At 50.8% G+C, this 13,130-nt stretch overlaps 4 protein-coding genes across 4 annotated transcripts; 3 read left to right on the plus strand and 1 right to left on the minus strand.

Moving 5' to 3' along the window:
• Positions 1-1,866: 1,866 nt before the first annotated feature.
• MRS44_008518 (uncharacterized protein) lies at positions 1,867-6,465 on the plus strand (the record flags this gene model as incomplete). Its single annotated transcript, XM_046276271.2, has 11 exons — positions 1,867-2,007; positions 2,056-2,172; positions 2,221-3,176; positions 3,228-3,697; positions 3,745-3,820; positions 3,874-4,144; positions 4,195-4,790; positions 4,841-5,282; positions 5,336-5,617; positions 5,673-6,084; positions 6,140-6,465. The coding sequence occupies 11 exons, from the start codon at positions 1,867-1,869 to the stop codon at positions 6,463-6,465; spliced, it is 4,089 nt and encodes a 1,362-aa protein (XP_046131967.2).
• A 361-nt stretch (positions 6,466-6,826) lies between these two features.
• Positions 6,827-7,949, plus strand: MRS44_008519 (uncharacterized protein; the record flags this gene model as incomplete). Its single annotated transcript, XM_046283629.2, has 3 exons — positions 6,827-7,717; positions 7,768-7,860; positions 7,911-7,949. The coding sequence occupies 3 exons, from the start codon at positions 6,827-6,829 to the stop codon at positions 7,947-7,949; spliced, it is 1,023 nt and encodes a 340-aa protein (XP_046131968.2).
• Positions 7,950-8,090: 141 nt separating this feature from the next.
• Positions 8,091-10,060, minus strand: MRS44_008520 (uncharacterized protein; the record flags this gene model as incomplete). The annotated part of the gene is made up of 6 exons (XM_065620963.1): positions 8,091-8,239; positions 8,295-8,394; positions 8,446-8,558; positions 8,609-9,329; positions 9,379-9,923; positions 9,970-10,060. The coding sequence occupies 6 exons, from the start codon at positions 10,058-10,060 to the stop codon at positions 8,091-8,093; spliced, it is 1,719 nt and encodes a 572-aa protein (XP_065477035.1).
• Positions 10,061-10,896: 836 nt separating this feature from the next.
• On the plus strand, positions 10,897-12,476 carry MRS44_008521 (uncharacterized protein; the record flags this gene model as incomplete). The annotated part of the gene is made up of 5 exons (XM_046276273.2): positions 10,897-11,145; positions 11,211-11,225; positions 11,279-11,680; positions 11,735-11,918; positions 11,977-12,476. The coding sequence occupies 5 exons, from the start codon at positions 10,897-10,899 to the stop codon at positions 12,474-12,476; spliced, it is 1,350 nt and encodes a 449-aa protein (XP_046131970.1).
• Between the last annotated feature and the right edge of the window lie 654 nt (positions 12,477-13,130).

Raw genomic sequence — 13,130 nt, forward strand, 5'->3', positions numbered from 1 at the left:
AGAGTCATGAACATTTTCTAGCTTCATAAGCCTTGACATGCAAGAAGACATGGGATTCCCTCAACTCAGTACCTTAGGACTATGTATCGGCCGCTTTACGTTGTTTCATAGCAGTAAGCTTTAGTTCCGTTCTGTATTAATAACTAAATTCGTTCTCACTATACCCGATGCATTACTTCGGTGACGTGTCACAATGATCAACCACAATGTCTCGGCTTGTTTTCAAATTCCTCCAAATGAAATGTAAGCGAGCTCCAAATCTCCACCCTCAGCAGCAAAGCGCTTTGCTGATCTTCGGACTTCGGAGTAGAGATAAAACAACTATGGTTGTGTTGGTCTCAGAGTCCATGGCGGCATCAAGATATGGAACTTGTTGTCTTGATTTTCTTCCTTGACGGATAAATATGACTCGCTCTCCCGCATGATTTCAGTCAAGACCATGGTAAGAACTTGTCACTGATTTGAGTCTTCTTGCCTTACCGCTCTTTTCACATCGGCACGGCCAGCTTCTTGGCCTCGCTTAAGCAACCGACAGATCCGAATGGCACATTGAGAATATACGCATCAAAAAAGTCACTTGCCTTGAGCCACGAATCCGGCTTCAAGTGGATTAAAAAACAAAAGTTATAGGCGCCATTATAATGCCTACAGACATGTATTGAGTATGGTTTAAAAGGGCCTAAGTGTATACAAATAACAACACAAGTACCAGATATTCCGTGTTAGTTTGTTTCTCCTAGCTGGTTAGAGGTGTGATTGTGATGGTACAATTAGCGAGGTGGATTTTATTACTGGGTTAGTTTTCTACGAGTGATATTAAACCTCGTCAGTGAATCAAAACAACTATGATGGATAGACCCATGTTTTCAGCTCTCTAAAAACTCGATCATTTTCATGATATGATGTGTCTTGGTGGGTATCAACTGTGCTCAATGTCTCGGAGCTTAAAATTGCTTAGTCTCGGGTAGGTTGACTCTGGAGGTGGATATGTCTGCACAACTTGCATTACGCATTTATGAAAACACATCTTATCTTGCTTGCTTATCTCCAACACCCATACCCGAAGCTACGCGCGTTGAGGCAGCCAAGAGTGTGCCATCTGCTGATTTCTCCAATGCAAAGCAAAGACGCAAAATCTAGACTATTGAACCTAGCAGCCCAGATCGCCAGCAATAGCGCTCCCTCCCGCGTTAGCGAGCGGAAGCTCCCGCTAACTGTCAATTGTGGGAGTTTCGATAGCTCCCTGGAAGCTGCATGAGGCGCGTCCCATTGCAGCTCAGCTGAGTCCCAGCGTCAACGTCCCGCCCAGTAATATCGCCTACAACCTGCAGCTCTAGCCCTACATGCTTGCTTTCTTCCCCGCTGCGGAAACGCCGGCTGATAGCTGAAATGCCTGCTACTGGGGAAAAAGTCTGCCAATACGAGGCCGAGTTCGAAAAGGGCTGTCTGGGGTGAGCCCTCAACGACGGCCTGGCCCAATCGTTTTCGAGACATTGAAAATGGGGACTCGTCCACAACTGGGTTCGGGCTGAGCTGAATTGCCCAGTAGGGAACACCATGCTGACAATCCCGTCCAGATAGGCATGGCTCTCCCTGCATGACGACGCAGAGCATACGGTGTAGCGGGTCGAGTGAGATGGCTTCGCCGCTGAAAGTCTCGATACGGCAGTGACTGAAGCTTGACGCGCAGTAGCCAAGAGCTGAAGAGGCCGCTAGTAAATTGGCGAATGACAGTTGACGCATATCAAGATTTTGACTTGGAACCAGCGGAAGTCGAATTCTATTTAACCACCCATCTCGCACCCTTGAGGTTGACTCGTCTATTTTCTGCATCAGAGTGTTACCAGCTCTTCTAATCTATCCAAAATGTCCATGGATTCTCAACGCCCTCTTCAGAATGGCCATGCCAGGTCAGAGTCTGACAGGGCAGACGAAATTGCCAAGTTGAATGAGCAACTTACCAGTGCCATGTACTTATCTGGTTTTCATGGCGATGCCCTCATTGGAGTAAGTTATGCGGCGAGAATCTTGAACTACAACGCTAACTTTCGACAGGATAAGCAGAAGCTGAGCGTTGGCATCCTGAATGACCTCAAGCGCATCTTTACATTCGACAATGCGCCGGACATTATCGACATCATCGTCAAACTCTTGACAGGGCGGCGCGTGGATGTAAGTCTTTTCCTACGCTCGTATAGTACCTACGCTAACTAGAGACAGATGAAAACCGGAGCTAAGCTCGTTGCATCCATGTCAAATGACAGCAAGCTACGAGGAAAGCTCATCGAGGGTTCAGTCAAGACCAAATACGAGCGAATGCTGCACCCTCCCTTGACGTATCTCGGCTCAGCGTTCAAGTACAGAACAGCCGACGGCAAGTTCAACAGTGCTCTGAACCCCCAGCTTGGTCAAGCTGGTGCCCCCTACGCCAAGACAGTTCCCTCCAAGACACACCCCTTGGGAGCTTTGCCAGATCCAGCTGATCTCTTTGATCGTCTCATGGCTAGAGATGAGGGAGGCCGCAACAGTGGTTCTGGTTTGTCTAGCATGCTCATCTACCACGCCACCATCATCATCCACGACATCTTCCGAACAAATGATAGCGACAAGAACATCTCAGATACGTCCTCGTACCTGGACCTGTCGCCCTTGTACGGTTTCACGGATGAGATGCAGCGCAAGGTCCGTGACGACAAGTACAAGCTTGGATTGCTCAAGCCCGACACTTTTGCCGAGGACAGACTTCTTCGACAGCCTCCTGGAGTGTGCATCTACCTTGTCATGTACAACCGTTACCACAACTACGTCGCCACTCAACTTCGCCGCATCAATGAGAATGGGCGCTTCTCGGTGCCACACAAGTTCGAGGCGGCTCCTCTCGCTGGCTGTGCCAAGGAGTACGCCAAGGGCGAGCATGCGCCGACCAACGCGGAGCTGACCAAGTATACGGAGGCTTGGAAGAAGCAAAAAGCTTCTGAAGAGAAGAAAAAGTCTTCTGAGCCTGAAGAGAAGACCAAGGACGCTATTGAGTTTGAGAGGCTGACCAAGGTACTTCGTGACAAGCTCGACGGTGCTCTCGGCGTCGCCCAGGCAGAGCAGACTCTTGAGGCTTGGATCAAGGCTCATACCGATGCTTGGAACAAGCTCGACGATGACCTCTTCCACACTGCCCGACTGTAAGTTCACATCCCACCCTTCTTCTCACTCTGATTGCTAACACAAGATAGAATCACTTGTGGCATGTACATCCAGATCTCGATCCATGACTACCTCCGCGCACTCATGGGCTTCCACAACTTCAACACAAACTTCACTCTAGACCCTCGCCTAGACATGAAGGACCACAAGAACGTATCTCGCGGCCTGGGCAACCAAGTCACAGTCGAGTTCAACCTGCTCTACCGATTCCACTGCGCCATCTCTCTCAAAGACGAGAAGTACGCCGAGGATTTCATGCAGCAGTACTTTGGCAAGGACGGCTCATGGAACGCCAAGGATCTCTCGCTCAAAGAGTTCATGGAGGAGATGGGTAAGGCTCGAGCCAGGGATGCGGGTATCCCACCGAAGGAGCCATGGGAGGAGACCTTTGGTCTTCCACTGACCGAGGAGTTGTGCTTCAAGCGAAACAAGGTTACTGGACTGTTCAGTGACCAGCAGATGATTGACGAGCTGACAAAGGCTATGGATGATCCTATCTGTGAGTGTGCAGCTTTGCATCTCTGAGTCTCGGCTAACCCATTATAGCCAACTTTGGCCCCAGGAACGTTCCCAAGTGCTTGAAGGCTGTCGAGATCCTCGGCATCTTGCAAGCTCGCAAATGGTAAACCTCGAGCGCCACGCAACTGACATGTCCATTACTGACTTCAACTACAGGGAAATCGGCACGCTCAACGACTTCCGTGACTTCTTTGGCATGGAACGCCACAAGACCTTTGAGTCTATCACTCGCCACAAGGACGTTCAGGACGCTCTAAGGGACTTGTATGACCACCCCGACAAGGTGGAACTCTACCCAGGTGTCTTCTGCGAGTCTGATGGCAATATGGGTGCCGACCCTGGCCCGAGCGATGTCGACTCGGCCTTGTGGGCTGCCATCTTCTCGGATGCCATCACTCTGGTTCGATCTGACCGCTTCTACACTGTCGTAAGTCCAGTACTCAGTCCGTCCTGTTGTCACTCTACTCACCAAACCAGGACTGGAACACCAACTCTTTGACCAACTGGGGCATGAAGGAGGTCACTCCCGACAACGACGTGCTCAAGAGCTCCATGTTCCACCGCCTTCTCCAGCGTGCATTCCCCGAGTGGTACCCTTACAACTCTATCCGCTTCTTCCACCCCTTTTACACGGCCCAGAAGAATGCCGAGCTTGCCAAGCAGCAGGGTTTTGCCGACGAGTTTGACATGCAGGTCAAGACTAAGGCGACCAACTGGTTGGGAAAGCCCACTGCGTTCGAGTACGACACCTCTGACTCGAACCCACGACGTCCGTCGAAGCCTGTGTACTTGTTCAAGAAGTCAGAGATCAAACAGATTCTGGAAGACCGCTCGGATAACATTGTTCACCCAGCTCGTCTTAGGCTGAAGGACTTCCCGGATGAGATTGCTGCTGTGCTGAAGCCTGGCCAAGGAGCCAGCGATAAGGATACAGTCTCGACGAACAACACCACGCCCTCGGATCATGAGGCTATTGTTGGGTACCTGGTTGATCTCATGAGAGACATCATCAAGCGCGAGTTCATCATCATGGACAAGAGCAAGGGAGTGTATCAGCTTGATGTCGTCCGAGAGTGAATTCCACCCAACCGCATCAACATTAGACCATGCTAACTGCATCCAGTTTCGCCATCCCCGTCGTCACCCGCTATGTCTCCGACTTCCTCGGCTTTGGTCATCTCGTCCGAAGCGACAAGAACGATAAGGCCCCGTACTCCGAGAACGAGGTCTACCAACACATCACCAACTGCCAAGTCTTCCTGTCCTACAACAGCGACGAGACCAAGCTTCTCAAGAGACGCAAGGCCTTCAAGGACTCCATGACCTTCCTCCTCAACCTGACCAAGCAAGGCAACATTTGCAACGCGGCTCGCTGGCCCCCTACGCGCTGGATCCGCAATGGACTGGGATTCATTGCATCCTGTGGTAAATCCGGGTCAAACCCCATGGAGGCTCTCGGGTTCAAGGTTGCTCAAGATGTTCTCAAGAATGAGAAGAACGCTGGTAGAGCTGCTGCTATCCTTCTCCTGACCGGTCTTGACAGCGCCTACAACACTGTTCTTGCAGTAAGTAACCCTCCGTGATCATTCTTCAACAAGGGACTAACACCGAGTGACAGTTTACCTCCGTGATGGACACATTCCTCCGAGAACTCTATGACGGCAAGCCAAGGCCCGGCTCTGAGTCGAAGCATCCGCGATGCGACTGGCTGGACATCCAGGATGTGGCTTTTGACGACAGCAAAGATGCTCATGACTTGGTCAAGAAGATCGTGCTCAAGGCGCAGAAGGCCAGCGTCAAGTTGCCCATCATCCGCAAGGCGACCGAGCCCTTCACATACAAGAGCGCGGATGGTAAACTGGAGACCATCGCCACCGACTCGACTGTTGTCTGTGACATTGTAAGACAGCCAACCCGAGTTTCTTGTTCCTTTACTAACATGAGTCAAAAAATAGAACAGGGCAGAGAAGGCCGACAAATCTGGCGGCGATGACGAAACGAACTACCTTTCTTACTGCTCAAGCTTCTCCGAGGCATTCTACATCAAGTACCACCCCAAGCACGTTGCTGCTCTCAGTCTCGTCACCATGGTCAAGGTTCTCGCACAGCTCAAGAACTTGCGACGCGGCCATGATACGCAGGGCATGAACAAGAAGATCAACGTCGACGCATCTTCAGAGGGCTACTCTAACTACATGGCTCCCATGCGCATGTCGGAGATCCAGATGAAGGTCGAAAAGATGGAGGATGGCGCTTCCGAGGAGGAAAAGAAGGAGCTTTCTAGGCTTTTCAACGAACGGCCCATGAGGCCTGCCATGTCCACTTACCTGACGCCTGAGTGGGATGAGATGCTCCCCTTCCCGACCAGTAAGCCCCCTTGAATGCAAGCAGAAGCAACGAAAAGACACTAATATCTCGACAGCATGGAAACTCCGCTTCAACGGCTACGGAGTCTCAGACTACAGCAACGACGACTGGGCCGTGCTGAGAGTCTACAAGCTCCGAGATGACATCCAGCCCATGTACCAGCCCAAGGGCCCCAGCGACGTAGGCGGCTCCTTCGCCACTCCAGTGTGCGTCTGCGAAATCGCAGGAAAGCAATGCCACTGCAATGACAAGGACAAGAAGGAGAAGGAGGATGGAGAGGACCACAAGGACGGAGACTGCAAGAAGGTTGATCCGTCGGCTCCCCCTTGTGACCATCTCACCATCCACAAGCCGGCAACCTCGGGATGCAAGCTGGCCTGAAGAAGTTTCTTTTTGAGACGTCACGAGCTTCCACTGATGACGAGGAACTCACTCCATGTGAAATTGATGGCAAGTCATAGGCTCGGTCCACGAGTTCAGCCTCCACGTTTTCTCCACTGGAAATCTCGCCCCCTCCAAGTTGCGGGGTGATTTGAGTTGTGGCTTTTGTGTGGAGATTACTGCATTGGGCAAAGGTCACCGCGGAGTTGTTTGCAGTTTTGTGATGAGCGTGTGGTTGAGAAATGTATAAATGATATCTCAGTTCTGTTGTAATGTAGCCATTAATCAAGTTTCTCTCACAACACATTCAACTTCATCTTTGAGCATTTGGTTTTATTTCTTTTCTCTGTGTACCTTCATCATGCCTCACGCACAAACCACAACCAAGACACCCACCATTGACAATGTCGAGTTGTACGTCAATGACGGCCTACTAGCTCCCAGCGAAGTCACCAAGCTTCGCGTTTCTTACCCCGATGAACCTCTCGAGGAGCTCTACCAACGCTACATCACAGAAGGCTATGTCTTTGTGAAAGGTCTCCTGCCACGAGAGGACGTCCTTGCCGCCCGTGAAGCTTACTTCACGTCAATGGCACCCAGTGGAGTTCTCAAGCCCGGCACAAAGACCGTCGATGGCATCTTTGACGACTCTGCCGACCCAGCCGATTATCCCGGAATCGGAGCTGGCAGCTTCAAGAACTCACGCCCAGGCGAGACAAACAAGGCTGAGATTTTTGTTGATGCAGCACTCAAGGCGCACACTGAGCCTTGGTACTCTGGATCCGAAGATGGAAGCGTGCGAGGATTCTGCAACCATCCTGCCTTGAAAGACTTTGTCGCCCGCCTCACCGGCTGGGGAGATGCTACTCTCGCGGTTCGCCGCACTTTGTTGCGCAACAACACACCTGGTAACAAGGCGATTGGTGTGCACTACGACCAGTCCTTCATGCGTTACGGAGAACCTACAGCTATGACGGCCTGGGTTCCTATGGGCGATGTCAAGGTCGACGGCGGAGGCCTGATCTACCTTGAAGGGGGCGACAAGCTGGGTGCAGACATCGAGAAGGACTTTGCCCGCAAGGCAAAAGCTGCTGGAATGAACGACGAAGAGATGCGAAATGCCTTCAACTCCAACATGATGAGCACTGGCTTCTTGTCCGAGGGACCTGCCGACTTTGGCAGGACCTATGGGAAGAAGTGGCTGGTCAGCGAGTATGAGGCTGGAGATGTTGTTTTCCACACTCCTCACATGGTGAGTTGATTGACACACATGAAACAGACAAGTACTCATTTAATGACCAGATCCACGCCTCTACGATCAACCACGACTCCAGCGGTCGCATCAGACTTGGTACAGATCTGCGGTTCGTCAACTCGAAGCGCCCTTGGGACACAGTAAGTCAGATACAGCTTGTGATTGGGGAGTCATGCTAACATGTTGAAAGCGATGGAACAAAGACTACGAGTTTGGCGACGGGCTGTAAGCTCTTTGTCGAAAACTTGAACATCTCTGAAAAACATCCCTCGAGAGTTCAACAGGTACAGCCGTGTGCACCACGGTTATGCATAGCGTCAAGATCGAATAGATGATTACATTTTTTTGGCATTGCTATCTTACATGAGCTTCATCTCTTCTCAAAATTGTCCATTTCTTCCCACTCTTTCTCCAATGTCTGGATCAATCTCCTTGTTTTCCATTTGATGACCTCATCAACCTTCTGGAGATATTGTACTGTGTGTGCTCTCTCGCAAGGTTGGCGAATGCAGTAGCCACCTGTCGGACTGGTTAGCAACCATACACCATGTTTCTTTCAAGACGCGAACCATACAGAGTGATAGCATGTGCGCTGGTAGGTAGAAGGCATTAAGTACATGCTCGTTGGATAAGGCCAGCCCCATGAGAGTGCACAAGTAGGACGCGATTCGTTGCTGTCCAAGATCAGTAACCCCTAAATGCACTCGATGGGACACGGATCCTACCTCCCAGTCGTGTCTAAGCCTGGCAGCATGGTACCCGATGTTGGGGTTGACCGTGTTGCATTTATGCAAACATATAATGGCTTTCGCAGCATAGTAGTATTGCATGGCAACAACTGTATTATCCTGTCAGTCATGGAACACAGGGGCAAAGATCAAGACCTACCAGGAACAGAGGCAGCGATACAAACAACAGGAAATGGTCTGTCCTCCTTCAAGTCCGCCGGCTTGTAGTAGATGGGTTTGAATGAGACAGGCTTCATCTCATACCACTGGTTGACCTCCATCTCGACAAGCTCCCATGGCCCAGGCGAGACACCGACTGCTTGTTTCTCAGAATCATTCAGTGGAAATAATAGCTTCATCATCTTGGCAAACAGGTAGACCGCACGATTGGCATACGCAGAGTCGTCAGTTCTCCGAAAGACGGTAGATCGTTCAAAGTTCTCCAGGCATATCTCAACAGGTTCTCTGCGAACCAGGTACACATAGATGGTCTGCCTTAGGTGCACCCAGCTTGCAGCCTCAGCTAAGCCGCCTTGAGTAACGAAGCGCGCAACAGCCTCGTGATTTAGGAGGTTTCGAGTTCCGCTGAGGTGGTGGTAATCCGAGTCGGACTCGTTGTCGTACTCTTCATACAGCCGCGCGATGACGACGGCAGTTAGAAGTTTCGAGTCCCATGTTTCCGGTGGTCGCGCAAAGGCTTCGATGAGTAACTCGATGCATCGGTTGTGATAGTATGTCCCTTCAAGATCGGACTCGGAGTTTGAGCATCGAGCGTCGTAGCGGCTTGCAAGGGCAAGGAGGCCATTCATGATCATCGGTTCTTGAAAGGCCAGGCGTGGTACTTCGAGTGTAAAGTGTCTGGCATCGTCACAGGCATCTGACTGTACAATGTCAGTACTGGTAGGTCTCTTCCAAGCACCTGGTACTTACAGAAGGAGCCAACTTGTGTATGTAAGTGATGAACAAGAATGCTTGCCTCTCAGTGAATCCATATGTATCTTCTGGGTTGATACTTTGGACTCCCGAGCTGTGAGCTGAAGAGGGTGTTTCAGGGGGAGGTAGTTGCGACGGAGGCGAGTCGCCTAGGATGTAAGGGATCGAGGAAACGGGGTGGTTCAGGGGTTGTTGTAGGGGTAAGAGACGGGTGCTGCCGGATGATGGGGCCTCGTAAGGCGAGGCAATACCTTCACCATGGCTAGTCAATGGAGCCCCAAAGTCGGAGTTCTCGGCGTAGCTTTGGGGAGAAGCAATATGTCTTGGGTCATCTGATCCGTGGCCTTGTGCTAATCCCCCTTTTCCTGAGCTGGATTGGTTATCTTGGTTCCTTGAAGCGTCTTCTGGGATAGAAGTCCCTGAGTTAAGCGGCGAACGGAGAGAATTGCCGCTTGTTGGGGAGTTGGACCGAACTGGATCGACGAAAGTGTTGGGCGACTCGGACAGCTCGCCGTCGATGCCTTGAGGTGTTACAAATGAGACTAAACAAGATCAACAAAATTCTACAAGTACTTCAACCACCTCAACCTACTGGTAGATGGCACTCTGGTCCATGTCCTCGACTGCTCGGCCACCTCCCGATGTTCTCGAGTATAACTGTGCTTGAACTGAATGTCATTCTCAAAGCGACACTCCCGCCCTGATTCAGCGCAGGCGCCACACTGAGACGCCCCCGGCTGAACAACGCATTTCCTATGCCGCCTTCTACAGGCGTTGCAGCATCCTCCTCGCTTCATCCAGTCGTCTTGTTGATAGGAAAAATTGGGTATGAAGGTATCACGAGGTGGGGAGGAGGGGGCGGATGAGAGAGGTAAAAGACCCCGCGGGGAACATGTCCTTGTTGGGTATAGTTTCTCGGAAGAGGGAAAGCCCGCTGGTCCAATTACGTGGGGATAAATGGTCATGATGGACTGGCCCCTGTCACTCAGATGAAGGGTTCGTCTCGTCTCCAGGTTTTATGAACGAGTCTGTGCATGCTGAGCTTGCATTCCTTAAGCTAAATGGATCTTACTTGTCGCCAAATAGACTTGAGAGACAAGACGCAGCAATGCTGACCTGAATAGTGGATTGTGTTCATTTGGCTAACCTGGATTCAAGAACCCACGGGCCACACCATTGTCAAGGCCGGCTATTGTTTCCCTTTCCATGGCTCAATTCTGTATCAGCCGAGCTCAAGGCGTTAGATCTGATAGCAGCTGAGACACTCTCTATCAAGCTCTCCCTTTGGCCTGCCTGATACCAGAGCGCGCCCTCGGATTATTTCTCGGGAAACACGACCCGGGTCATCGCCGGCTAAACGGTTAAAATGCTCATCCATGACGAAAGTGTTATCATTTCCTATTTAGACGAAAATATTACCCATGTTTGACTCGGCCCAACCCGTGTCAACTTCAACGTTGCCCGCGGATTCACCGCTAAACTAAACTCTGCAACCTAAAGACACTCGACTTGGCCATGTCGACAACGGTAATAGAGACTCAAAATGAGTCCATTGAGCTCACTAACTTTGAGCATCGCACGGATAGCGACAGGAAGGGAGGCGTTGAGGAGCTCGCACAACGCCCCACAGCCTCAGATGAGATTCCGCCTCCCAATGCCCAGGCAGAGATAGAGAGATGGAATCATCCAAGGAGCAACATTGCAAGACTGGCCTTTGCCTTTGTTTCCTTTATCATCGCTGGGATGAACGATGCGGCCGTCGGTGTACGTATTGCCCCCGCACAATTGCTCACTAAACTTGGGAAAACTGACATGAATCCTTCGAACAGGCCTTGATTCCATATGTGAGTTCTTATCACTATTAAGTTGATGTCTCTCACATCCTGACGTGATATAGCTGGAAGAATACTATGACCTCACCTACACCGTCGTCTCGTTAATCTTCCTGACGCCGTTCGCCGGCTATTCAGTCGCCGCCTTCACCAACGCCCGAATTCACGTCAAGTTTGGCCAGCGAGGCGTGGCAATCATGGCTCCCATCTGCCATATCATCACTTTTATTGCTCTGGCAGTGCATCCTCCCTACCCTGTCCTAGTTGTTTGCAACATGGTCAGCGGTTTCGGCAATGGCCTGACTGATGCGTGCTTTTGTGCATGGATTGGCAAGATGGACAAGGCAAACTCAGTCCAAGGCTTTTTACACTCTTGTTACTCTCTGGGTGCTCTGTTTGCACCTCTGATTGCTACTTCAATGGTTGATACGGCTAAGCTGCCGTGGTATACCTACTACTACGTCATGGTGAGAATTTATGCTGCCATCCTTACATGAACAGGCTAACGATGCGGCATGTAGATTGGCATCTCAGTCGTCGAACTAGTCGGTCTGACTGTCACTTTCTGGCATAAGACCGGCGAGGTATACCGAGCTGAACATGTTCGTGAGAACGATTCAGGTGGCGCTGGAACCCGAGAGGCTCTGAAGTCTAGGGTGACATGGCTTTGCTCACTCTTTTTCTTTGCGTATATGGGAGTTGAAGGTATGTATCCTTGAATCCTCTATAAATCCCTTGCGCAGATCTCTAACAAAATTTCCAGTTGGTCTCGGTGGCTGGGTCGTCACCTTTATGTTGCGAGTACGGAAGGCCTCAGCCCTCGCATCCGGTGCCTCCAGTTCCGGCTTCTGGGCCGGCATGGCCTGCGGTCGCGCCTTTCTCGGTTTCGTCACAGAGCGATATGGCGAGCGTCTCTGCCTTTCCATCTATCTTGCGATCTCTGTTGGCCTTCAGTTGGTATTCTGGTTGGTGCCCCAGTTTATCGTCTCAGCTGTCGCCGTTGCATTCCTCGGGTTCTTCTTGGGTCCCATGTTTCCTGGAGCCGTCATGATGACAGCAAAGCTACTCCCAGCAAAGATTCATGTCTCTGCTATAGGATTCGCCATGGCTATTGGTGGAACGGGTGGTACAGTGTTTCCCTTTGCCATTGGTGCGATTGCCCAGAGCAAAGGTGTTCAGGTGTTGCAGCCCATTATCTTGGCTCTTATTGTTGTGGTAACGGCAGTCTGGCTGAGTTTCCCACGGATTCCGAAGAAGGATTGAAAAGGAAAGCTTGAAAAGGCTGCATCGTGAAAGGGGCTTCGTACGGTTCAGGGTAGACGCCGAAATGGGTCTACTCACCATGCAGTTTCGCTTTCGGGGGTAGTTGACAATTCGAGGTAGAGGCTTTAAACGGAAGGATCCTTGTTTACCTATGGATACCTATTGATAGAATGTCGCAATGGAATAGGAAAAAATCGGCGAGGTTGTTTTCAGATAAGTAGGGCTATCCGTTTTGAAGCCGGTGTTTTTCACTTGCAGAGGCTTTCCTCTCATATGCTGATTGTCAAACATATAGCAAATAAGTAGCTACGTTTCATCACGATATTGGCATCAAGAGTTCATGCTAAAAGACGTCGTTCGTTGTCGCCTCATGCTTCCCATAAGTGGACAGCTCTCCGATCTCCCTCCACGCATATCAGACTTAGAATCATGCTTACTTGACGCGTTTGACTCGAGTACCTAACCTGGCGCGATGTGATTTACTCAATTACTCGTAGATCATCGCAACTAAGAAACTTAAAAGATCACCAACCTTGTTCAATTCACGCTGCATCCCCGGATTTACCATCCCCTTTATATCGGGTAGAACCCCGATCCCAATACCACCCCCACAATCTGGGGGTGGATCATCTCAGGCACGAAGACCAATCACCA

The sequence above is a fragment of the Fusarium solani genome (genome assembly GCF_023522795.1).
Source record: "Fusarium solani strain SB1 chromosome Unknown bctg00000005, whole genome shotgun sequence".
Taxonomy (NCBI): Eukaryota; Fungi; Ascomycota; class Sordariomycetes; order Hypocreales; family Nectriaceae; genus Fusarium; species Fusarium solani.